Source organism: Piliocolobus tephrosceles, chromosome 1 (assembly GCF_002776525.5).
Source record: "Piliocolobus tephrosceles isolate RC106 chromosome 1, ASM277652v3, whole genome shotgun sequence".
NCBI classification, from domain to species: Eukaryota; Metazoa; Chordata; class Mammalia; order Primates; family Cercopithecidae; genus Piliocolobus; species Piliocolobus tephrosceles.
In genome coordinates this window covers 85,593,651-85,620,276 of record NC_045434.1, presented here as the reverse complement: position 1 = coordinate 85,620,276, position 26,626 = coordinate 85,593,651, and the positions used below count along the sequence as shown (strand labels likewise).

The 26,626-nt window shown below is 43.1% G+C and overlaps 2 protein-coding genes across 4 annotated transcripts in view; one reads left to right on the top strand and one right to left on the bottom strand.

Annotated features, from left to right (window-relative positions):
* The window catches only part of RNF115 (ring finger protein 115), a 79,420-nt gene extending 73,058 nt beyond the window's left edge, over positions 1 to 6,362 (bottom strand). The window contains exons 1-2 of one of the 3 annotated variants that reach the window (XM_023198651.3): positions 5,893 to 6,362; positions 1,121 to 1,238 (exon numbers count right to left, since the gene is read on the bottom strand). Coding sequence is in view for 1 of the 3 variants with exons in the window: in XM_023198649.2 (XP_023054417.1) it covers positions 5,893 to 5,994 (102 nt within the window). In the remaining 2 variants the exon portion in view is untranslated. The remainder of the gene's footprint in view (positions 1 to 1,120; positions 1,239 to 5,892) is intronic. The other 2 variants (XM_023198650.2, XM_023198649.2) reach the window with 2 other exon arrangements.
* On the top strand, positions 5,586 to 26,158 carry POLR3C (RNA polymerase III subunit C). The gene is made up of 15 exons (XM_023198648.2): positions 5,586 to 6,484; positions 7,846 to 8,012; positions 8,535 to 8,790; positions 8,901 to 9,086; positions 10,894 to 10,982; positions 15,417 to 15,521; positions 15,647 to 15,739; positions 18,633 to 18,713; positions 18,954 to 19,005; positions 19,703 to 19,763; positions 20,212 to 20,362; positions 22,017 to 22,118; positions 22,218 to 22,267; positions 23,009 to 23,158; positions 24,105 to 26,158. The coding sequence occupies exons 2-15, from the start codon at positions 7,866 to 7,868 to the stop codon at positions 24,184 to 24,186; spliced, it is 1,605 nt and encodes a 534-aa protein (XP_023054416.1). The 5' UTR covers positions 5,586 to 6,484; positions 7,846 to 7,865; the 3' UTR covers positions 24,187 to 26,158.
* Positions 26,159 to 26,626: the final 468 nt, after the last annotated feature.

The window sequence follows — 26,626 nt, the reverse complement described above, 5'->3', positions numbered from 1 at the left end:
ACTAATTTACATTCTCACCTGCAGTGTATAAGCATTCCCTTTACTCCACAACCTTGCCAACAACTGTTATTTTTGACTTTCTAATAATAGCTACTCTGACTGGTGTGAGATGGCATCTCACTGTGGTTTTGGTTTGCATTTGTCTGACGATTAGCGATGTTGAGCATTTTTTCATATGCTTATTGGGCCACATATATGTCTTCTTTTGAGAAGTGCGTAGGCAAAAAAAACCAAAATCATACCAACCACACTCTTGGACCACAGCACAATTAAAATAGAAATCAATACTAAAAAGGTCTCTCAAAACTATACAATTACACGGAAATGAAACAACTTGCTCCCGAATGACTTTTGAGTAAAAACTGAAATTAAGGGAGAAATCAGAAAGTTCTCTGAAATTAATGAAAACACAGATACAGCATACCAGAATCACCAGGACACAGTTAAAGCAGTATTAAGAGAAAAGTTTATAGCACTAAACACTGACATCAAAAAGCTAGAAAGATCTCAAATTAACAACCTAACATCACACCAAGAGAAACTAGAAAAACAAGAACAAACCAATCCCAAAGCCAGCAGAATAACCAAAATCAGTGCTGAACTGAATGAAATTGAGATGTGAAAATCCATACAAATAAATGATAAACGAAACCAAAAGTTGGTTCTTTCAAATGATAAACAAAATTGATAGATCCCTAGCTAGATTAATAAAGAGAGATCTAAATAAACACAATCAGAAATGACAAAACTGACATTACCACCAATTCCACAGAAATACAAAAAACCCTCAGAGACTATTACAAACACCTCTATGCACACAAACTAGAAAACCCAAAATTCCAGATAAATTCCTGCAAACATACAACCCCACAAGACTGAACCAGGAAGAAACTGAAATTCTGAACAGACCAATGATGAGTTCCAAAATTGAATCAGTAATAAAAAACCTGGCCAGGGCCATGGCTCATGCCTACAATCCCAGCACTTTGGGAGACAAAGGCAGGCAGATCACTTGAGCCCAGGAGAGACCAGTCTGGGCAACATGAAGAAATCTTCTCTCTCAAAAACAAAAAACAAAACAAAACAAAACAGAAAATGAGCCAGGTGTGGCAGCACATACCTCTAGGCCCAGCTACTCATGAGGCTAAGGTGGTAGGATCATCTGAGTCTGGGAAGTCGAGGCTGCAGAGAGCTGTGATCATGCCACTGAATTCCAGTATGGGCAACACAGTGAGACCCTGTCTCAAAAAATAATGAAAAATAAAAACTTACCAACCAGAAAAGGCCCTGGACCAGATGGACTCACAGCCAAATTCTACCAGACACACGAAGAAGAGCTGGTACCAATTCTACTGAAATTATTCCAAAAAATCAAGGAGGGACTCTTCCCTAACCCATTCTATGAGGCCAGCAGCATTCTGATGCCAAAACCTGGCAAAGACACAATGAAAAAAGAAAAAAACTCCAGGCCAATATCCCTGATGAACACAGACACAAAAATCCTAAATAAAATACTAACAAACCGAACCAGCAGCACATTAAAAAGCTAATGCAGGCCAGTGTGGTGGCTCACATCTGTTATCTCAGCACTTTGCAGGGCCAAGTCAGGCAGATCACTTGAGGTCAGGACTTCAAGGCCAACCCGGCCAACATGGGGAAACCCCATCTCTACTGAAAGTACAAAAATTAGCCAGGTCTAGTGGTGCAAACCTGTAATCCCAGGTACCTGGGAGGCTGAGGCACGAGAATCACTTGAACCCACGAGGCAGAGGTTGCAATGAGCTGAGCTAGTTCCACTGCACTCCAGCCTGGACTACAGAGCGAGACTCTGTCTCAAATATATAAATAAATAAATAAATAAGTAAATAAAAAGCGGCCAGGCACAGTGGCTCACGCCTGTAATCCCAGCATTTTGGGAGGCCGAGCCGGGTGGATCCACATGGTCAGGAGATCGAGACCATCCTGGCTAACACGGTGAAACCCCATCTCTACTAAAAATACAAAAAATTAGCCAGGCATGGTGGCAGGTGCCTGTAGTCCCAGCTACTCAGGAGGCTGAGGTGGGAGAATGGTGTGAACCTGGGAGGCGGAGCTTGCAGTGAGCCGAGATAGCGCCACTGCACTCCAGCCTGGGCGACAGAGTGAGACTCTGTCTCAAAAATAAAATAAAATAAAATAAAAATAAAAAGCTAATCCACCACAATCAAGTAGTCTTTACTCCTGGGGTGCAAGGTTGGTTCAACATACGTAAATCAATAAATGTGATTCATCACATAAACAGAATTAAAAACAAAAACCCACATATCAGGCCAGCCGCAATGGCTCATGCCTGTAACCCCAGCACTTTGGGAGGCTGAGGCAGGCAGATTGCTTAAGCTCAGGAATTTGAGACCCGCCGGGGCAACATGGCAAAATCCCATCTCTACAAAAAAGAAAAAAAATTAGCGAAGCATGGTGGAACCCACCTATCTACTAATACTCAGGAGGCTATAGTGGGAGGATAGATTGAGCCCACGAATTCAAGAACAGCCTGGGCAACAAAACAGAATAAATTCTGTCTCTATTTAAAAATAAAAAAGGAGGCCGGGTGCGATGGCTCACACCCGTAATCCCACCACTTTGGGAGGCCGAGGTGGGCGTATCACGAGGTCGAGATGGAGACCATCCTGGTCAACATGGTGAAACCCCATCTCTACTAAAAATACAAAAATGAGCTGGGCATGGTGGCATGTGCCTGTAGTCTCCACCACTCAGGAGGCTGAGGCAGGAGAATTGCTTAAACCCAGGAGGCAGAGGTTGCAGTGAGTCGAGATCGCACCACTGCACTCCAGGCTGGCGACAGAGCGAGACTCTGTCTCAAAAAAAAAAAAAAAAAAAAAAAAAAGGAGAGAATATACTGTATAATTGAAAATTGCTAAGACAGTAGAATTTAAGTGTTCTCACCACACAAAAATAAATATGTGAGGTAATGCATGTTAAATAGCTTGATTTAACCATTCCACGTATACATATATCAAATCATACTGTACACTACAAAAAATACAGTACACAACTTTTAGTTGTGAAAAAAACATGATTTATTAAATGCTTCTCCCCTCTTCATCACCCCCCCTTCCTTTTGCTACCTCACAGTCTTTGGAATTCTCAATCTGAAATGTACCTATCCCTCAAAACTCAATTTAAATCCCACTGGCTGCATCAATGCTATGAAATCCCCCTCTCTGTATTCTGAAGCACACATCCTCACCCCTTTACGTTGTTACTTTTTCCATGTTTGCCTTGTTTTTCCCCAAAAGCTGTAAGATCCTTAAGGTCAGGAACCACATATCGCTCCGTATCACCTCCAGGACACTCAGTAGAGAACCTTGGATATATTTAGGAAGAATCTGGTTATATTCAATTGTGTTAGGCCTCAATTTACAAATCAGACATGACAAATAATATATCAGACCAAAAAGATCAAGAAACTTCTCCAGGCATTAAGTAAGGCTTAGAAAAACACCTACTCAGCCTTTAAAAGTATCCCTTTGAAGTAAGGACTTAAAGGTGAGAAGAAAATATATAATCAATTGTGGAAATTTAGACTGTCTTCTCTTTTTTTTTTTGAGACAGGATCTCACTCTGTTGCCCAGGCTGGAGTGCAATGGTGCAATCTCAGTTCACTCTAACTTCCACCTCCTGGGGTCAGGCAATCCTCCTACCTCAGCCTCCTGAATAGCTGGGACTACAGATGCATGCCACCACACACAGCAGATTTTTTTATTTTTTGGTACAGATGGGGTTTCTCCATGTTGCCCAGGCATGTCTCGAACTCCTGAGCTCAAGTGATCTGCCTGCCTTGGACTTCCAAAGTGTTGGGATTGCAGGCGTGAGCCACCACGCCTGGCCAACTTCTCACTCTTAAAGGCAAAATAGTGAACAGCAACTTAAAGATCAAAAAAGCTAAGATTGCAATATTCAACAAGGCATCACATTCAACAACACACCACTGGTCAGTCACACACATACTGGCTGAATTCCAGACTCCCTCTCTATGGTAAAAGAGTTCTGCAGGCTCTGATGTTGGCTGGAAAAAAACTAGCCACCTGCTCTTCCCAGCACTGAAATATGGCCAAAAAAGAAAAAAGAAAACCATAAACACACAGCAAAATCAGCAAGCAAAACTAGCATTTAGGCGGGGAGTGGTGGCTCACGCCTGTAATCTCAGCACTTTGGGAGCCCGAGCCAGGCGGATCACTTGAGGTCAAGAGTTTGAGACCAGCTTGGCCAACAAGGTGAAATTCCGTCTCTACTAAAAATACAAAAATTAGCCAGGGTGTAGTGGTCACGTGCCTATAGTCCCAGCTACCTGGAGGCTGAGGCAGGAGACTCGCTTGAACCCAGCAGGTAGAGGTTGCAGTCAGCCAAAATCATGCTCCTGGGTGATAGAGGGAGACTGTCTCAAAGGAAAAAAAAAAAAAAGCTAAGTGCATTTATATGCAACTATGACTCCAACGTTGGGGGTGAGGCAAGTAGAGAGGATAGAATATATCATAATGCCTTAAACAAAACTTTTGAGTGAGAGAAGACCATAAAACATCCTTTAAGCACTTATTCACTGGACTCCATTTGTTTCTAAGAAATAAGATATACAGACTCACTTTAGAAGGCTTCCTCCTACACTGTATCTGAGACACCATAAATATAAACATAAATTACGTTGCCACTCTATGGTAAGACTGAACCTGGACACTTCTAAGGAACGGAACAACCATGAAGACAGTTGGCTAAAGACAGGACTGACATTCACCCTGGGGGAGCTCCTCGTAGTAGCTACAACCCAACCCAAAACAGCTTCTGGGTTTGTGATGCTAGTGCTGGCTAATAAGCTGCATAAGTGTTGTTTGTTTTTTGTAGAGAGGAGTCTCACTGTGTTGCCCAGGCTGGTCTCAAACTCCTGGCCTCAAGCAATCCTCCTGCCTCGTCCCCCAAAGTACTGGGATTACAGACCTGAGCCACTGCGCCTGACCTACAAAAGTGCTTTCTTCACAACCACAGCACTGCCTCTCAAGGAGATAACAGTCTGGCAGAAACTCGTGAAAACCAATTTCATGTCAGAGGAAGCAACCCCAACATTCTGTCCCGGCTCTTTTTCTTAAGTGAAGAAAAGGACAGGGCGAGGGGCGGAACAATAGTATTAAAGACACTGGCAACATGACAACTAAAATAAACGAAGTTGAAACAGTACGTCCTGCCTTCTTCCTAAAGCCATTTCCTTCAATAGTGATAGGAGTGCAGGCCGTCCTGCAAGTCATTAGTACGCTGCTATTTTCACTTTCACAAGGACCCTGGAAACCACTGAAGAGCAAAATCCTCCTTTTCGCCTCACAGATACCATCCAACCCCCTTTCTGTGCTTCCTTCCTTCCCCAGAGAAAACCGAATAGGGACAATCCTCAGCAATCCGGTATTTTGCTTCACTGACAAGGGAGGTGGCGGGGGCGGGGGGAGTGAAAAGTGGAAAAGAACGTAGAGCAAGGTGAGAAGCCACAGGAGTATGGGGGGAGGTCATCGTGGGGAAAAGACCAGGTATAAAAGAATGCAAGAAAATTGAGGGGAGAGTTATCAGAGGGAAACTTGCTAAGAAAAAAATAATAATAATAAGGACAGGGGAGGTAAAGAGGTGAGATCAGGTGAAGCAGCCCAGGATGAATTAAGAGGTAGGCAGGAGGTACGGGGCCGGAGCCGTGACGTCCAGGGTTTAGGACCAGTGGCTGGAAAAGTGGGCAGCAGGTATTCGGCAGACCGATGTCCGGGGAGTCAAGGGTGTGCGGAAAGCTCCAGACCCAGTTCTGGGACATCGGGGCCAGGAATCTATGAGGTTCCCAAGTACAGAGAACACGGGGGCTCTTACCGGTAGTTTGGGGCAGACCTCGCCCTTGCAAAAGTGGCAGAAAAACCGGTGGGCGGCTACAGCGGCGCCCGAATCCGCCCCGGCTGCCGAAGCCTCCGCCATTTTTGTCCTCCGCCGCGGCCGTCCTAGAGGGCAGCCGGCCCGTCCCTCGCCAGGCCGCTACCTCCCGGGCTGCAGTAGCCACCGCCGCCTCGGTGCGGCCCACCGCTTCAGAGCCCGCGTCGGTCACGTGAGTCGGCCAGACCCAGAGAGGCGGCGGCGCCAACAGCAACCCTGCGGCCCGCCTCCCAGCACCAAATAAGCGCAGGAAGGAGAAGCAAACCGCCCGCCCGCCGGCTCCACAAACAGCCCCTCGCTGGTCCTCCAGCCTTCCAGCGAGAAGAAAGAAAGAGCGTCCCCGGAAGTCGCCGAAACTCTGGGGTAGAGCGGCACGCGCTTTTTGCCTTTCCGCGTCCTCTTCGGTGGCCGTCCTCTTCCTTGAAAGGGCGGTGGGCTCAACTTCCGCTCAGAAGGCCTGAGGGAGCCGCAGGAAGGCGTCGCGGGAAGCTCAGCAGCGTTGGGGTTGGTGCCTCTGAACTGCGCTGATCCTGAGGTTAGTGGAAAATGCTGTCTGAACGTGGCAACACTGACTGGACCAAGAGACCAAATCCGGAATGGGAACCTGTGTAAAGGGAGTGTAGAGCTAGGAGCCAAGCGTCTTGGAAGTCCTTTCCGAGGATGGCAAGGGATCTGGGAATGCTTCTCCAAAGATACGCGGATGGACGAAATAGGTCTCTGGTGATACTGAGGCTTCTTAGGAATTGGAAGAAATAAGTAATGCTTGGTAGCAATTTGTAATAAGAAAGTAATCGTGTAATAAACTACGTCCGTTTCTGATTGTGTCAACTTTGTCAAGGAGTAGAAGTTTGAGAATTGAATACTGTCCTGCAAACAACGTAACCTCATCTCCTATTTGACACACCCTGTTGAGAAGCAGTCCTTTACCGCCTAAATTTCTTTTTCGAAATTATCATTTCCTTTATGAACTAAGAATAACACTGCCTGGTCACTTCCACCGGGCTGTGAACAGTGACCTTAATTTTTCCAAGCAATGAAGTGTAGAAACTAAGGTCTGTGACAGACTGCAAAATCATCTACTCCCAATCTTTAAAGAAAATCAGAATCATGCATAATCCCATAGAGGTATATTTGATGCATAGTCTTTTTCTATGCATACATTTTTCTTTTTACAATAATTGAATTTTTATATTTTTTCAGCTTCTGTCACTTAATATATTATGAATAATTTTCTTCTTTTTTTTGGGGGGGGGTTTCTTTTTTTGGAGACGGAGTCTCGCACTGTCGCCCGGGTTGGAGTGCGGTGGCGCGATCTCGGCTCACTGCAACCTCCGTCTCCTGGCTTCAAGCGATTCTCCTGCCTCAGCCTCCCAAGTAGCTGGGATTACAGGCGCCCACCACCACGCCCAGCTAAATTTTTTTTGTATTTTTAGTATAGAAGGAGTTCACTATGTTGGCCAGGCTGTTCTCAAACTCCTGACCTCGTGATACGCCCACCTTGGCCTCCCAAAGTGCTGGGATTGCAGGCATGAGCCACAGCGCTGGCCTATTATGAATAATTTTCTTCTACAGGAATACATATGGTACTAAATAACTTTGTTGGCGTAGTATGCCATTGTATGGTTATGCTATCATTTATTGTTAGACGTTAGATTGTTTCCAGTAAGTCTGTATTATAAAGAGGACTAATGAATTTATTATTATTAGCTTTTTATTCTTTCTTTGGACACAATATCCGAAAAGAAATTGTTGTTTCAAACATATGCAAGATTTTTAAGGCTTTTTGATACGTATTGTCAAATTGCCCTCCATAAAGAATACATGAATTTACACTCAGCAGCTCTGCTTCCAGCATGAAAGACTTTCCATTGTACCGTTTTGGTGTTTTTTCTCTAGCTCTCAGACTCCCCAGTACCATGACTCAAGCAGAAATTAAGCTGTGTTCTTTGTTGCTGCAAGAGCATTTTGGAGAGATTGTAGGAAAAATTGGAGTCCATCTGATAAGAACCGGCAGCCAGCCACTAAGAGTAATTGCCCATGACACAGGAACATCACTGGATCAGGTATGTCTAAATGACATTAATTTTCTCTAATTTCACTGATTTATCTCACCCACCTTTGAATATTGTTCTTCTCACCCCAGAAAAGGAAAAATGAAGAAAACTTGCCCTGGGAGCAGAACAATGTTATTTGGGGAAGAAAAGGATAGGACTTAGGCATCTACATTTTGTTTCTCAAAGTGTTCCTAGTTCATCACAGCTTTTAGGCAAATCTTTGCTCTTCCCATGCCATACCTCATTTATTCACAATAGGTCTGTTAATCTCAGTACTGCCTTTAAGGAATGAGAATGATGACAGTAAATTGTGTTTTGAAAGATAAGGATCAGAGTAAATATAGCAAAGAATCTTCCTGATTTATTGTATTGATGTCTGATTCTTATTAGCTACTCCAATGGAGAGAGGAAATAAGTGCAGAAATTATCTAGCCATTTTCTGATGCTTAGTAAGTTGTTGGACAAAAAATTCCCAGCAGTAATGAGCTATATCTTCAGGTCTTTCCTCTCTTCTCTTTATGTCCCATCTAGGTGAAAAAAGCCCTGTGTGTTCTCATCCAACATAACCTGGTGAGTTATCAAGTGCACAAACGTGGTGTGGTGGAGTATGAAGCCCAGTGCAGCCGGGTATTGCGAATGCTTAGATATCCCCGGTACATCTATACTACCAAAACTCTGTACAGTGACACTGGAGAACTGATCGTTGAGGAGCTTCTGTTGAATGGCAAACTGACAATGTCAGCTGTTGTGAAGAAGGTGGCAGACCGGCTCACAGAGACCATGGAGGGTCAGTACTATATCCATAGTTGTTAACAAAAGCATAGATCAGCTGGCTACAGGAATGGACCCTGAGCTATCTTAGGCCGTCTCATCTGCCTTTTTCCTCCTCTTATACAGATGGCAAGACCATGGACTATGCTGAAGTATCAAACACATTTGTACGACTGGCAGACACACACTTTGTACAACGCTGCCCCTCAGTACCTACCACTGAGAATTCAGACCCTGGGCCACCACCACCTGCCCCCACACTTGTCATTAATGAAAAGGACATGTACCTGGTTCCTAAGCTGAGCTTGATAGGTAAGGAATTTTAACCCCTGGAACTGTGACTTGCCTTAATTGTGGATTCTTCTTGATTGATTGTCAAATGTATGAATCAGTTGAACATTTACCATTGGTAAATCAGATTTACCAATCAGTCTGAACATTTGCTATGTGTCAAACATCGTGGTGTATAACAATGAAAAAATCATGGTCTCTGTCATGGGGCTTTAGGAGACATACATTAATCAGAAAATCACATCGATATATCATTAAACGGTGATAAGTACTATGAAGGAAATATTCCTATGAAGGAACTGTCATAGTATTATGACACATACATTAATCAGAAAATCACATCAATATATATTTAAACTGTGATAAGTACCATGAAGGTAAAGTATGAGGTGTTATGAAAATATATAATGGAGACTTCGGGAGACTGAGGCAGGCGAATTGCATAAGGCCAGGAGTTCCAGACCAGCCTGGGCAACATGGTGAAACCCCATGTCTACTAAAATTGTAAAAATTAGCCAGTTATGGTGGTGTACGCCTGTAATCCCAGCTACTCGGAAGGCTGGGGCAGGAGAATTGCTTGAACCCAGGAGACAGAGGTTGCAGTGAGCCAAGACTGTGCCACTGCACTCCAGCCTGGGCGACAGAGTGAGACCATCTCAGAAAAAAAGAGGAAAATACATACTGAGGGACGGGATTCATCTGGGAGTTTAGGCCTCATGTTTCTTTGAGAAGGTGACATTTGAGCTAAGATTTAAAGTGGAAGCTAACAGTGAGGTAACAGAGGAAAAGCATTTTTGGCAAAGGGAATAGTATGTAGTAAAAAAAAAAAAAAAAAAAAAAACAGCATTTTGTAGACCAGGCACGGTGGCTCACGCCTGTAATCCCAGCACTTTGGGAGGCTGGGGTAGGCGGGTCACGAGGTCAGGAGATCAAGACCATCCTGGCTAACACAGTGAAACCCTGTCTCTAAAAAAAAAAAATTACAAAAATTAGCCGGGCATGGTGGCGGGTGCTGTAGTCCCAGCTACTCTGGAGGCTGAGGCAGGAGAATGGCATGAACCCAGGAGGCAGAGCTTGCAGTGAGCCAAGATCTGAGATCATGCCATTGCACTCCAGCTCTGTCGCACTCCAGCCTGGGTAACAGAGCAAGACTCCGTCTCAAAAAAGAAAAAAAAAAAAGCATTTGAGGGAATGAGAGAATGTCAGTATAGCTAAGGCATTGTAAGCAAAGCAAAAGAGGCATGAGATAAGGTTAGAGACATAGATAGGCAGGGGTCTGATATCAGAAGCTAATCAGGATCGACCTGCTTAGTACTTGCATGGGAGACAGGCAGGGACTAAATCAAGTAAGACCTTATAGAGCATTTGTTCTTTATGCTAAGAGCAAAGGAAAACCACTAAAGGATTTTTAAGGAAATGACATGATCTAATTTATACTTTTAAAAGATTTTTTGTCTACAGAAAGGATGGGAGAATGGGGCAAAGGTAAATGTTGACAGACTGGTGGAAAATGAAACAGAGGGTGAAGGAGACAAGTATTAAGAATGACATTTGTGTGTCTGACTTGCACATGTGGGAGGATGGTGATAACATTGGCCATGAAAGAGAGTATTGGAGGAGAAAGACTATAAGCTTCTTTTTGAACATGTTGAGTTTCAGATTATTTCATCCTTTACTTGAGTTTCTTATAGCTCTTCAGACCCCTAAGCAACTCTGATCTAGAGGCAGCTACAGATGTCTTTGGAATGAAAGACACCTGCTCTCATATTTGGTCATTTGCTGTCATCGTATGAGATACAGTCTAAGTGTTCAATTGTTTGTTTGGCAGGAAAAGGTAAAAGGCGCAGATCATCTGATGAAGATGCTGCTGGGGAACCCAAGGCCAAGAGACCAAAACATACTACAGATAACAAGGAGGTAATGGGGCTTCTTGATTAGAAGTCCTCACCCTGAAGCAGGCCAGAAAGAGCACTCAGATAACAAGCCCCAAGAGAGCTTAAAGCTTCCTGAGCTAAGAAGCAGTAGGATTATGAACCTCATTAAATATTAGAAATAGACTAACAAAGAAGGAACTATTACTGTCTCCCTTCTGAGCCTTAATTCTTTCATTGAACAGAGGTAACAGCTTATGTAAAAAGGGGCCTAGAAAAAGTTTAGGTTGCTCAATATAGCAAGAACCTAAAAAACTATAGGGACCAGTGGTGAAAAATGGGTCTAAAAACTATACATAGGCCTGAACTAATATTCAGTGCCTTCTTAGCATGCCTATAAAGATGTCAGTAAGCATCTCAAACTTAGTGTGGCCAAAACAGAGTAATTGATTCCTCATCTTAGTAAAAGACACTACCACCTAGGCCAGCCACCTAGGACACCACCATTTCTGCTTAGGCCAAAATCCTTGGATCCCTCTAATCTCACAGTAAAACATATCAGCCCAGTTTCCAAAATTACCTCAAATCCAACCATTTCTCATCTTTTATCTGCCATCTCTCATCAACTCTTTCCTAACCCTTTCATTAATGATCTCCTTAGCTGCATTCTTACCTACTGAGTAGCCAAAATGACTTTCTAAGTTCAAAACAAAACAATACATCCACTGATTAAACTCCTTTAATAGCTTTCCTTTACTCTTAGAAGAAATCCAAGATACGGGCTAGGAAGCCTTATATGATCTAGGTCTTCATATGATCTGTTGGAGACAGGGCTCTTCAACCTCACCTCTGCCTCATCTCCGTCTTGCTCACTGTGTTCTCCCTGCTGACTTTCTATCTCTTAAACATGTCAAACTCTTTCTAGTCTTTAGACTTTGGCCCTTATCATGCCTCCGGCTTCAAATGTTTGTCCCCAGATCTTCATGTAGTGGTCTCTGTATCATTTCTGTCTTAAATGCTCTTTTCAGACTTCAAGCACCATTGTCCTCTCCTACACTGGTCCCTACCACATTTCTCATTTCATATACTTCACAGCATTTATATTTATAACTGGAATTATTTATTATTTGTGTACATGTTTGTCTAAGAGGTGTGGACTTTATCCTGAAGACAAGGGAGAGCCATTGATGGATTTTAAGCAGGGAAATGAAGTAACTGGATTTATATGTTAGAAAGATTATTATAGCATAGCAGTTCCGAACCTGTACTACTCCATGCATGGATTTCAGAGAGTCTGCTTGTACTTATGTGCATTTTTCAGTGAAGCTCTCCATACCTTTCATTACATTCTTCAAAGGAACTGTGACCCAAAACAGTTTAAAAAAAAAAAAAAAAAAGCACTACTCTAAGAAATGGGAAGAATGATGCAAAACAAAATTAGAAGGAGAAAACCCAGTTACTCCTTTTGTAGTGTGTGCTATGTTTTAAAGGGAAAAAAAAGAAAAAAGAAAAACCAGTTAGGAGGCTATTGTAGTAATCCAGATGGGCCAAGATTTAGAGTCTGAAATAAGGTAATGATAGGAGAGAGAAAAGTAGATATCTGATAACTATAAAGAATAGATAGAACTTGGTAATGGGATGGTAGATATGGACAGCAAGGGACTAGGGGTGATACCCAAGTTTGTAGCTTAAGAAATTGGGTTGGCCGGCAAAGCACAGTGACTCACGTCTGTAATCCCAGCACTTTGGGAGGCCGAGGCAGGTGGATCACCTGAGGTCAGAGCTCGAGACCAGCCTGGTCAACATGGTGAAACCCCGTCTCTACTAAAAATACAAAAATTAGCTGGCCATGGTGGTGGGTGCCTGTAATCACAGCTACTTGGGAGTCTGCAGCAAGATAATGGCCTGAACCTGGGAGGCAGAGGTTGCAGTGAACTGAGATCGCGCCACTGAACTCCATCCTGGGTGACAGAGTGAGACTCCATCTCCAAAAAAAAAAAAGAGAGAGAGAAATAAAGAAATTGTTTAGGCACAGTGGCTCTCACCTGTAATCCCAGCATTTTGGGAGGCTGACGCAGAAGAACCACTTGAGCCCAGGAGTTTGAGACCAGCCTGGACAACATAGACCCGATCTCTACCAGAAAAAAAAAAATCCACCAGACCTGGTGGCACATGCTTGTAGTCCCAGCTACTCAGGGGCTGAGGTGGGAGGATCACTTGAGCCCAGGAAGTCAAGGCTGCAGTGAGCCACAATTGTGCCACTGCACTACAGCTTGGGCAACAGAGCAAGACCCTGTCTCAAAAAAAAAAAAAAAAAAAAAAAAATTGGGATGGTTATAATGCAGTTACCTGAAAACTTACAAAACAGAACAGTTTGGAGAAAAGGTGACAGTGTCAAATAGGCAGCTGAGTCTATGCATCTGAAGCGTAATGGAGGGTTCTAGGATAGGCCAGGTGCGGTGGCTCATGCCTGTAATCCTAGCACTTTGGGAGGCCGAGGCGAGTGGATGACCTGAGGTCAGGAATTCAAGACCAGCCTAGCCAACATGGCGAAACCCCATCTCTACTAAAAATACAAAAATTAGCCAGGCGTGGTGGCACAGGCCTGTAATCCCAGCTACTCAGGAAGCTGAGGCAGGAGAATCGCTTGAACCTGGAGGGTGAAGGTTGCAGTGAGCCGAGATTGTGCCACTTCACTCCAGCCTGGGCGAAAGAGCAAAACTCCGTCTCAAAAAAAGAGAGAGAGGGTTCTAGGATAGAGTGACATATTTGGAAATGCACCAGTAGTTGAAGCCTGGAGAGCAGATAAAATTACCCAAGTAGAGCGTGTAGAATAAAAAGAAAAGAAAGGTATGGACAGAACCCTGACAAAACACTAGTATTACAGGTGGGATCTGAAAGAGAAATCTGTGGAGACTGAGGAAAGGTGGCCAGAAAGGTTCAAAGTAGCACCAAGAAAAAATGGTGTCAGCCAGGCCCAGTGGCTCACACCTGTAATCCTAACAATTTGGAAGGGCAAGGCTGGCGGATCACTTGAGCCTAGGAGTTTGAGACCATCCTGAGCAACATGGTGAGACCCTGTCTCTACAAAAAATACAAAAATTACCCAAGCATGGTGGCACACACCTGTGGTCCCAGCTACTCGGGAGGCTGAGGTGAGAGGATCACCTGAGCCCAAGGAGGTCAAGGCTGCAGTGAGCTATGATCACACCACTGCACTCCAGCCTGGGTGACAAAGACCCTGCCCTGTCTTTAAAAAGAAAAAAAAAAATGGTGTCATAAAATCCAAGGAGCCACATAGTTTTAAGAAGGAAAAAATGTCCAACCATGTCATATGCTTCCAAAAGGTTAAATAAGATCAGAAGTGGAAAGTATTATTTGAACTTAACAACATAGAGTCCTCAAGGACAATTGTGGAATTTCACTGGAATGCAAGTGACAATTGACATTTCAGTACAATGGTGGAAACGGGTTAAGTAAATCTAGATAAAGATAACAGCTGGGATGGCCAACTGTTTGAGAAGCTTGCCTGTGACAGTAAGGAAAAGAAGAGAAGGCATAGGGTTGAAGGAGAATTCGAGAGTAAAAGAGACTTGGACAGGGTAAAGGCTGATAAGAAGGCAGTAGAGAAGGAAAGCCTGAAGATGTTAGAGGACAGGGTAAAATAGAGCTGGATCCCCAAGAATGAATGAGAGAGTAAGATCTGGAATACCAATATGGGCATTAACCTTAGGTAAAAGGAACATTTTTCAGCTGTGATAAAAGTGAGTGAAAATATGAGTTAAGAACAAAAAAGAAAGAAATGTGGTGAGGATGTGCACAGAGCTGAGTAATTTCTGGCTTAGTGGCTTCTATTTTCTCTGTGAAATCAGAGGCAAAGTCATCTGCCAGGAGTGAGAAGGAAGAAGGGTCAAGTTGGAGACTTGAGGGTAATGGAGAAGAGTTAAAATAGGGAGAGAAAGGCCGGTCATGGTGGCTCACGCCTGTAATCCCAGCACTTTGGGAGTCCGAGGCAGGCAGATCACCTGAGGTCAGGAGTTCGAGACCAGCCTAGCCAACATTGTAAAACCCCAACTCTACTAAAAATACAAAAATTAGCCTAGCTCAGTGGTGGTTGCCTGTAATCCCAGCTACTTGGTAGGCTGAGGCAGGAGAATCGCTTGAACCCAAGAGGCAGAGGTTCCAGTGAGCCAAGATCACGCCACTGCACTCCAGTCTGGGTGACAAGAGCAAAACTCCATCTCAAAAAAAAAAGTAAAATAATAAAATAGGGAGAGAAAGATTCGAGATGAGCTTAGAGAACCTGTTTGAAGTTGGGATTTGTCTAGACACCAATCTACATGACTGAATGATTTTTCTCCAACCAATTTAGTTGTTACTGTGTAGGAAAAGAAACGGTGAACCATTAAATCCAAGCTCCTCACCAGAAAACTTTACATTATATCTAAATGTTTCTCTCTAAATCTTTTCTCTTCCTCAGCCCATTCCAGATGATGGGATTTATTGGCAGGCCAACCTTGACAGATTCCACCAACACTTCCGTGACCAAGCCATTGTGAGTGCAGTCGCTAACCGGATGGACCAGGTAATACCTAAGTGGGTCTGTCATTGGTCATCAGGGACATTTACTTATTTGTCAGATATGGCCATTGGCACAGAGAGCCGGGAGCAGCACTGTGATTTCTGAATTCTAGTTTACTTTTCAAACAGACAAGCAGCGAGATTGTGCGAACCATGCTCCGAATGAGTGAGATTACCACTTCCTCTAGTGCTCCCTTCACCCAGCCATTGTCTTCCAATGAGGTGAGTTTCGTGTTCTTGCGCTAACTTTCTGACAGATTCTTGGGTATTAACAACGTTTATTATACACAGATCCTGGGTTTGGGTTGAGGTCTGAGCCTTGATAGAGAAGGGTGTTTTGTTTGATGTGGAGCAGGGATTATCTTCAAGTGGTGAGCACTGAAATGTTTGGTCTCTTAGGATCCAGCTTTTAAAAATCTACACTATTCACTTAGTCAAAGTATCTGTTCGTCAAGTACAGCCTATTCCTAATCATTTTAAGAATCCACGATTTGGATTCTGAGAGCCTTGGCATTCAGGACATTATTTGACCCCTTGTATTTAAAATACCGATATCTAATATATCCAATATGTGTTATTTATATTAGTTTCATAGTAATACAGTCATGCACCACTTAACAACAGGGATACATTCTGAGAAATGTGTCGTCAGGAGATTTCATCATTGTGTGAACATCGTAGGGTGTACTTACATGAACCTAGATGGTGTAGCCTATAGCACATCTAAGACCATACGGGATAGCCTATGGCTTCTAGGCTGTAAACCTGTACAGCATGTTACTGTACTGAATACTGTAGGCTGTTGTAATGCAGTGGCATCTGTGTATCTAAACATCTAAACCACAGAAAAGGTACAGTAAAAATATGGTATGAAAAATTAAAAAACTACACCTCTTTAGTGCACTTAACATGAATGGAGCTTTCAGGACTAAAAGTTGCCCTGGGGGAGTCAGTGAATGAATGGCAAATGTGAATGTGAAGGTCTACATACTTAGGCTACACTGTATTTATTAAAAACAGTAACAGGCTGGGCGGGGTGGCTCATGCCTGTAATCCTAGCACTTTGGGAGGCCGAGGCTGGTGGATTGCTGGAGCTCAGGAGTTCGAGACCAGCCTGGGCAACATGGTGAAACCCATCTACTAAAATACGAAAGAAAAAAACAATTAGCCAGGCATGGTGGCGTGCACCTGTGGTCCCAGCTACTCAGGAGGCTGAGGCAGGAGTTTCGCTTGAACCCAGGAGGCAGAGGTTGCAGTGAGCCAAGATCATGCCACTGCACTCCAGCCTCACCACAAACGTGAGTAATGTGTTTCACAGCGGCATTGTGCAATGATGTTACAACAGCTACGAAATCACAAAACAGTGGGAATTTTTCAGCTCCAGTATAATCTTATGGGACCATAGCTGTACACGGTCCATTGTTGACTAAAATGTTTTGTGGTGCATGACTATATTTACTTAAATATTCCTATATTTTTATATTGTTTATTTTAAAATCCTACAGCCAGGTGCAATAACTCACACTTGTAATCCTAGAACTTTGGGAGGTTGAGGCAGAAGGATCCCTTGAGGCCAGGAGTTCAAGACCAACCTGGGCAACATGGCAAGACCAGACCCCCGTCTCTACAAAAAATTTTTTTAAAAAAATTAGTTGGGTGTGGTGCCACATGCCTATAGTCACAGCTATTCGAGAGGCTGAGGCAGGAGGATTGCTTGACCCCAGGAGTTTGAGGTTGCAGTGAACTGTGATCATGCCACTGCACTACAGCTTAAACAACAGAGCAAAACCCTATCTCAAAAAAAAAAAAAAAAAAAAGGCCGGATGCAGCACCTCACACATATAATTCCAGCACTTTGGGAGGCTGAGGTGGGCAGATCACTTGAGGAGTTCAAGACCAGTGTAGTCCAACATGGTGAAAACTCATCTCTACTAAAAATACAGAAATTAGACGGGCATGGTGGTGGGCGCCTGTAGTCCCAGCTACTTGGGAGGCTGAGGCTAGAGAATCACTTGAACCCAGGAGTGGGAGGTTGCAGAGAGCTGAGATCGCACCACTGCATTCCAGCTTGGGAGACAGAGTGAGACTCTGTCTCAAAAAAAAAAGTTTGATATATATCTTTATTCAGACCTTGCATACTCTAACATATGTGTGGGTGTATGTATTGTTTAACCCCAAAATGAGACTATTCATACTGGCTTGGCTTTTTTTTTTTTTCTTTCATTTTTTTGTGACAGAGTCTCATTCTTTCACCCAGGCCAGAGAACAGTAGCATGATCTCAGCTCACTGCAACCTCCGTCTCCTGGGTTCAAGGCATTCTCCTGCTCATCCTCCCGAGTAGCTGGGATCACAGACACACACCACCACACCAGGCTAAATTTTGTATTTTTAGTAGAGACAGGGTTTCACTATGTTGGCCAGGCTGGTCTCGAACTCCTGACCTCAAGTGATCCGCCCACCTCAGCCTCTCAAAGCGCTGGGGTTACAAAGGCGTGATCCACCGCACCCAACCTATTCATATTGTTCTATAACTTGTTTTTTTATATGACAGTGTATGTAAAACTTTTCATGTCAGTTTCTATAGATTTGTCTCACTCTTCATAATGACCGTATCATATTCCACTTAATGGCCATGCTGTATTTTAGTGTACTCCTCAGTACTGGTCATTTGGGTGTTTCTAGTTTTTTACTCTTACAAACAATCCTGCTATGAATATTTTTGGACAGTTTTGTGATAAAATTGAAACTTTTTTTTTTTTTTGAGACGGAGTTTCGCCCTTGTAGCCCAGGCTAGAGTGCAATGGCACAATCTCGGCTCACTGCAACCTCTGCCTTCCAGGTTCAAGCGATTCTCCTGCCTCAGCCTCCCAAATAGCTGGGATTACAGGCACGCACCACCACGTCCAGCTAATTCTGTATTTTTACTAGAGACAGGGTTTCACCATGTTGGTCAGGCTCTCCAACTCTTGACCCAAAGTGATCCACCTGCCTCAGCCTCCCAAAGTGCTGGGATTATAGGTGTTAGCCACTGCGCCCAGCCTAAAACATCTTTATTTCAGTAAAGTCAGGAGTTCTAAGTTCCCACACTCATTTTAAGTGTCTTTTGCTCCATAGATCTTCAGATCCCTACCTGTAGGCTATAACATCTCTAAGCAAGTTCTTGATCAGTATCTCACTCTGCTGGCAGATGATCCGGTAAGTCTGTTTTTGCTTTTTTTCTTTTTTCTTTAGTCTGTACTGTTGATAATTTACTTCTGCACTGATATCTAGTATCATTCTCCTGTAGAGTTATTCTCTACCTAGCCAGCCCAGACAATTTCTCCACATCATTTGATGGGAGGGCTACCTGCTGCAGACTTTTGGTCAGATTTGTTCCATTGGAAACAGAATCACTGGACTTTCCATTCAGTTAACACTCTCTCTTTTTCTTAATAGCTAGAGTTTGTTGGAAAGTCTGGCGACAGTGGTGGAGGAATGTATGTCATCAGTATCCTTACCAGTTATTTCCTTAGAGTCAGGCAGCCTGACCTATAAATCAGAATGGTGCCTTAGGAAAGAAAGATTTGGTAATGTTTATTACACTAAATAAGTTAGAAAATTGAAGTAATTGTTAAATAAATTTTTCTATTAATTTCCAGTGAACTGCATTGATGATAAAGAAGTAAAAAGAAGCCAGGCATAGTGGCTCACACCTGTAATCCTAGGACTTTGGGAGGCTGAGGCAGGCGAATTGCATAAACCCAGGAGTTCAAGATCAGCTAAGCAACATGGCAAAACCTCATCTCTACAAAAAATACAAAAACTAGCCAGATGTAATGATGCATGCTTGTAGTCCAGCTCCTCAGGAGGCTGAGGTGGGAGGATCGCTTGAGCCCAGGAGACAGGGGTTGCTGCTGAGATGATACCACCGTACTCCAACCTGTGTGACAGAGTGAGACCCTGTCTCAAAAAAAAGAAGTAAAAAGGACTTTCAATCAGCCAAATTGTAGTTAAGCAAAACCCTTACTTAAACACTTGTATTAAAGTTTTGGAATATTTATGTACCGTAACTGAAACCATAAATTATAACATGAAAAGCAAAATAGCTTTAAAATTTAATTATAAATTAGAAACTTAGGCGTAAAACTCAGATCACAATAACTAGGCCAAAACATTACTGAGTGACCTTAATTCTCTACGTAAAGACCTCCATAAGGCATTAGCATCCCTAGCCACAGCCACTCTGGAGTCTGTCGTACAGGAGAGGTAAGGGGGACACTGGGTTTGGGATCACATACTTCCTGTCCCCAATGAAGTAATTTGATCATTATGTAAGCAACCAGTATAACCACACCTTGGCACACTTTGCCCCATTTTTTCACTGGACTCCTATGGATCGCATTAATACTGCTCTTTACCCTAAAATAACCTACTGTTTAATTCCAATTAACCAGCCTCCCTAAAGCCTTTGCTTTACAAATGTAGGAACTGTGGCACTCAAATGAGTTAGCAGTTGGTGACTGCCTTATAATTAACATCAGTTGGTGATGCCTTACCATCACCAGCCTATGGAGCTGTAGAATAATTTTCTGATAACTGTTCCTTTCTGGTCCTGGCTCCACACATGGAATAGAACAACGACCCCATCTATGACTGGGAACTAAAGCTAATCTTCTATGTTAGCGTGCCATTTGCTTTCTTCATTCCTTTCCAGATTTGGGTCTCGCTGTGCTAGAATATTCCGTCTAGTTTTGCAGAAGAAACACCTAGAGCAGAAGCAAGTGGAAGACTTTGCAATGATTCCTGCAAAGGAGGCAAAGGATATGCTATATAAGATGCTCTCAGAAAATTTCATGTCACTTCAGGTAACCAACTAAGGGTGTAATAATTGCCAACCAGCAATGCTGGCCTAGGGTGAGAGAAACTTCTTAGGGAAACATACTGAACCCCCAAGCAAACTCTGTATCCAGCTCTGAGACAGAAAAACATGATTCACAGAGACGGAGCAAGCACTTGGAGGATAATGTGGGGCCTTAACTGCCCTAGTAAGAAAGAGGCAGCCCAGCACAGTGACTCACGCCTGTAATCCCAGCACTTTGGGAGGCCAAGGTGGGCAGATCACTTGAAGTCAGGAGTTCGAGACCAGCCTGGCCAACATGGTATAACTCCGTCTCTACTAAAATACAAAACCATTAGCTGGGACTGGTGGCATGCGCCTATAATCCCAGCTATTCGGGAGGCTGAGGCAGGAAGGAGAATCTTTTGAACCCGAGAGGGGGAGGTTGCAGTGAGCCGAGATCGAGCCACTGCACTCCAGCCTGAGTGACAGAGTGAGACTCTGTCTCAAAAAAAAAAGAGGCACAGCCAGGACGTCACCCCAAACCCATCCTGCCTGTTTTTTTCTCTTCTATTTCTGTCCTTCCTTAAGCCTTAATTCTGTAATAGTTTAAATTTATCAACACATCTAACTGAGTCTGCAGGGCTATGTAGTAGACCCTATGAGTAAATAGAATGGATTTTGGAGTCAGATTAGAGCTCTGCTTTACCCAGTTACATTAAGCAAGTTACATTTTTCCCATCTATAAAACAGTGATGGATGGTGATAATAAAAATAATATGGTTGCCAGGCACGGTGGCTTATTCCTGTAATCCCAGCACTTTGGGAGGCCTCGGTGGACGGATCACTTGAGGTCAGGAGTTCAAGACCAGCCTGGCCAACCTGGTGAAACCCTGTCTGTACTAAAAATACAAAAATTAGCTGGGTATGGTGGCGTGTGTCTGTAATCCCAGCTACTCAGGAGACAGGAAGGAGAATTGCTCGAACCCAGGAGGCAGAGGTTACAGTGAGCCAAGATTGCACTACTGCACTCCAGCCTGGGCAAAAGAGCAAGACTCCATCTCAAAAATAATAATAATATGGTTTTCTGTGAAGATCAAATAGAATTTACCTGGCACATAGAGTTGCTCAGTAAATGTTAGTTGCCTTCCCTTTCTTCCCCAGCTCAGGATGCTGACAGTCATATAAAAAAACAGGGAAGCCCAGCTCTCCATTTGACTAATTATGACATAAACCACAGAGACTGGGTCGAGCACAACTGTAATCTCAGCACTTTGGGAAGCCAAGGCAGGCTGCTCATTTGAGCCCAGGAATTCAAGACCAGCCTGGGCAATATAGTGAGACCATGTCTCCCCCCACCCCCAAAAAATTAAAAAAGTAGCCGAACATGGTGGTGCATGCCTGTAGTTCTGGCTACTCGGGAGGCTGAGGTGGGAGGATTGCTTGAGCCAGAGGTAGAAGTTGCAGTAAGCCGATATCACGCCACCGCACTCCATCCTAGGTAACAGAGCAAAACCCAGTCTCTAAACAAATAAATAAATAAACATAGGTACTGAATGACTAGGAAACAGGAAAGTGTAAGTAAAAAAGAGGGCTGAGTAACTCCAGGTGGAATGAGTGTGTACTTTGCCAGTTCTAAAACAGTATAATTTCTGTTATTTTTCTTTCTATTGGACAAATAGGAAATTCCCAAAACACCAGACCATGCCCCATCCAGGACCTTCTATTTATATACTGTGAACATCCTGTCAGCTGCCCGAATGTTGTTGCACAGGTGCTATAAGGTAACTCCACATGGACAAGTCCCCCTCATATGCCCACTTCGCCCTGAGCTGCTGAAATAGAACTATGTACATTCCTTGGTCTGTCTTCTCTTTCCTCAGAGCATAGCCAACCTGATAGAAAGGAGGCAATTTGAAACCAAAGAGAATAAGTAAGTAACATTTTCAGCTGAGTTATTTACATTTTTCAAAGTCAAGGGCCTAAGGGGGGAATTTCCTCTAGAAATAGGAACTAATAGATGCTGGGCCTGGCAGGGTGGCTCACGCCTGTTTAAGAGGCTGAGGCAGGTGGATCACTTGAGGTCAGGAGTTTGAGACCAACCTGGCCAACATGGTGAAACCCTGTCTTCACTAAAAATACAAAAATTAGCTGGGCGTGGTGGCGGGCACCTATAGTCCTAGCTACTTAGGAGGCTAAGGCAGGAGAATCACTTAAACCAGTGAGTGGAGCTTGCAGTGAGCCAACATCATGCCACTGCACTCCAGCCTGGGCAACAGAGTGACGTTCCATCTCAAAAAAAAATTTTTTTTTGAGAAATAGGAACCAACAGAGATAGCAACCAGTCTACTTGTATTGAATCATTGGCTTAGATTAGTATAAATCATGCATTAGTCTACACTTTTCTAACATGCTCCCAGTGAAATAATTTTTCAGATTAAATTTATGAGAAATGTACAAACGCACCAAACTTTAAGTGCAAATGAGAGGCAGTAAGAATTTCAGGAGTAAAGTTATATTTCCCAATAAGTTTCTAGAAAATGTCCTTAGAAGGTAACATTATCTACTTTGACCAGGAAAATGGTAAAAGGGTGGTGGGCTGTGCCTCAGACATACGTGGTAAGAGAATCTCCCAGGTTAGGGAACATGTTTCAGAGTTGTGTTTGTTTGACAGGCGTCTACTAGAAAAGTCTCAGAGGGTAGAAGCCATCATTGCATCTATGCAGGCTACAGGTGCAGAGGAAGCACAGTTACAAGAAATAGAGGAGATGATCACAGCTCCTGAACGTCAGCAGCTAGAGACCCTGAAACGTAATGTCAACAAGTAAGCATCACAAACTTCAGACCTACATTTCAAAATACTATCCAGAAAATCCATTTTGACATCTGTAACCCTCCACCTTAGCACGAGCAAACCTAAACTCACTGTCTTCTCCAGCTAACTGAACAGAATGTAATCCACCTATTTTTGTAAACTAGCAGTTCTGAAGATGTTCTCAGCTTCTTCGCCATCACCATATACACTCTCTTGTTCATCAAGTACTGGTAAATTTTTTTTAAGAGGGGATTTTGGCTGTGTTACCCAGACTGGCCTTGAACTCCTAGGTTCAAACAGTCTTCCTGCTCAGCCTCCCAAGTAGCTGGGACTACAGGCAAGTGCCACTGCACTGGCTTAATTTTACTTCAGTAATGTGTCTCAAATCTGGCCTTTCTAGGGGGGAGGGGGGAGGGATTGCATTGGGGAGTTATACCTGATATAAATGATGAACTGATGGGTGCTGACGAGTTGATGGGTGCAGCACACCAACATAGCACAAGTATACATATGTAACAAACCTGCACGTTATGCACATGTACCCTAGAACTTAAAGTATAATAAAAAAAAAAAAAAAAAAAAAAAATCTGGCCTTTCTAAGTATTTTTTTGGATGCTAGGTTAGTGGTTGCTTATTTCATTTTTGGATTGTTCATTGCTAGTGTTATACAAAAACAACCAACTTTTGTGTTGTGATTTTGTATCCCACAACAATTAAGACTACCCTCCCCCGGGACAGAGGCTCTGTATTTTGCATTCTTAGCAGTTTCCGTGGTGTCTGGCACATAAAAGATGCTTGGTAAATGGCAAAATGATCTACTGGTTCTCCTGCTTTCTTTCCATCCACTCTCAGGGGTAACCAAGCAGTTATCCATGGCCACACCCACCCTAGCCTCTAATCTTAAATATGCTAATGAACATTCAGTCTAGGTAAATGCTTTTACTTTTTCACTCAGGTTGGATGCCAGTGAGATCCAGGTGGACGAAACCATCTTCCTGCTGGAGTCTTACATTGAGTGCACCACGAAGAGACAGTGATCCAGAAGAAGCATCTTCCTCAAAAGATCTGGCGGGGGATGGAAAGCAAAATAAAGGAAGTGCCTGGATGCATTATTTGCAGTGGGATAAGTTGCAGATTCTTCAGCTAAACCCCCCTCTCTATCCCCTGCAGCCCAGGATACACCTGAAAGAATTTGGCATATTTAGATCCATTGCTATAATTTCCCCTCATCAAATCTTGGCACTGGGAAGAACCTTAAATCAACAGGATTAATCATCTATCAGATGCATCTGTATCCATAAAGAAGTTACCCACACCTATGGTTACCATCCCTGGCAGTAGGAAACTTCTTCCTAAGAAGTTAATTTTATTTTCAAATGTCTATGCCTGTTCTTTATTTTGTTGAGATAGATAGATAAGGTAAGACAGAAAATTTGTTGTTGAGACAGGATCTCACTCTGTCACCCAGGCTGGGGTATAATAGTGCAATCACAGCTCCCTGCAACCTGGACCTCCTGAGCTCAAGCGTCCTTGCATGTCAGCCTCTGGAGCAGCTGGGACTATAGGCATGCACCACACATACCTGGCTAATGTTTTCTTTTTTTTTTTTTTTTTGTAGAGACGGGGCCTCCCTGTGTTGCCAGGCTGATGAACTAATTTCTAACACACACACACTGTAGGGAATGTGAAAGACTATCACAGAGTAGAAGAAAAAGTTATTTTGAGGGTTAGCAGGTGGATTGTCCCAAGCCGTCACACTAGAATCTGTGGACTAAAGCCACATTTGCCAGCTCCAGGCTTCTAACACATCTGAAACTACGTAGAACAGCTAGCCCAATGCCTGGCATATGATAAGCATACAGTAAATGAGTGCCTTCCTCTTCTTCATGGTTCCTTAAAACTGGCAATGCTAAATTGTCTCTCTCAGTATCGTGGATATAATTTGTCCCAGCAGCTTTAATTCATTTAAAACAGTTAAATGTTGTTTTATAATATTTTCAGTTTGGTCTCACCAATGTGTTTTCTAATTCTTTAAACACTTGAGTGCCAAACAATTGCCAGCCACCATACTAAACACAACATACAAAGAGATAAGACACCATCTCTGCCCTCAAGCCAATTACCATCATTTTCTAAGCACCTGTTTTGTGCTAAGTACTGGCGTAAGCCTTGGAGGTATAAAGATGAATAAATTTTGAGCATACCGTCTAGTAGGAAGAGACAAGTACATAAGTACCAGGAAGTATTGGAGGTGCCACAGTAGAAGAGTAAACACTATGTACAGAGAGGCCAGAAAGGGAAAAGGGTCAGGCAGGAAAGGGAACACAGAGAAAGTGACAATGTATAGTTTGAAAGATGAGGATGCTTTATTTGCAAACTATCTTAACAAGGGATTAATAACCAGAATACACAAGGAGCTCAAACAATAGCAAAAAGAACAAATAATCCAACTTAAAAATAGCCAAAAGATCTGAATAGGTATTTTCAAAAGAAGATCTACAAATGGCCAACAGATATATCAAAAAATGTTCAACACTAATCAGAGAAACGGAAATCAAAATCACACTGAGATATCATCTCACCCCAATTAGTTACTTTTACCAAGCAGAAAGAATGAATGCTAGTGAGGATGTGGAAAAAGGAGAGCCCTGCCTGGTACACTATTGGGAATGTAAATTGGTACAGCCACCATGGAAGACTACAGAGGTTCCTCAAAAAACTAAAAATAGATCTGTATCCTCCAGCAATTCCACTACTGGGTATATATCTCTCTCCAAAAGGAAAGAAATCAATATATCAAAAAGATACCTGCACTCCCATGTTTATTGCAGCACTATTCACGATAGCCAAAACATGGAATCAACCTAAGTGCCCATCAATAGATAAAAGGCTAAAGAAAATGTATCTATTATTCAGCCAGAAGAATGAATGAAATCCTGTCATTAGCAGCAACATGGATGGAGTTAGAGGTCATTATGTGAAGTAAAATAAACCAAGCACAGAAACAAATATTGCATGTTCTCTCTCACATGGGAGCTAAAAACGTGGATCTCAAGAAAATAGAGAATAGATTGGTATTACCAGAAGCTAGGAAGGAGGGGGAGGATGAAGAGAGGTTGATTAGTGGGCACAGATAATACAGTTTGAAGAAATAAGACCTAGTGTTGGATAGATCAGCAGAGTGGCATAGTTATTAATTTACTGTACATTTCAAAACAGCTAAAAGAATAATTTTGATGGTGGCTCAATCCTATAATCCCAACACAGTTGATCCTCAGGGAGGATCAACTGAAGCCAGGAGTTCAAGAACAGCCTGGGCAACATAGTGAGATTTCATCTTTACAAAAAATTTAAAAATTAGCCAGGTATGGTAGTGTGCACCTGTAATCCCAGCTACTCAGGAGGCTGAGGCAGGAGACTCGCTTGAACCAGGGAGGTGGAGGTTGCAGTGAGCCGAGATCGCGCCACTGCATTCCA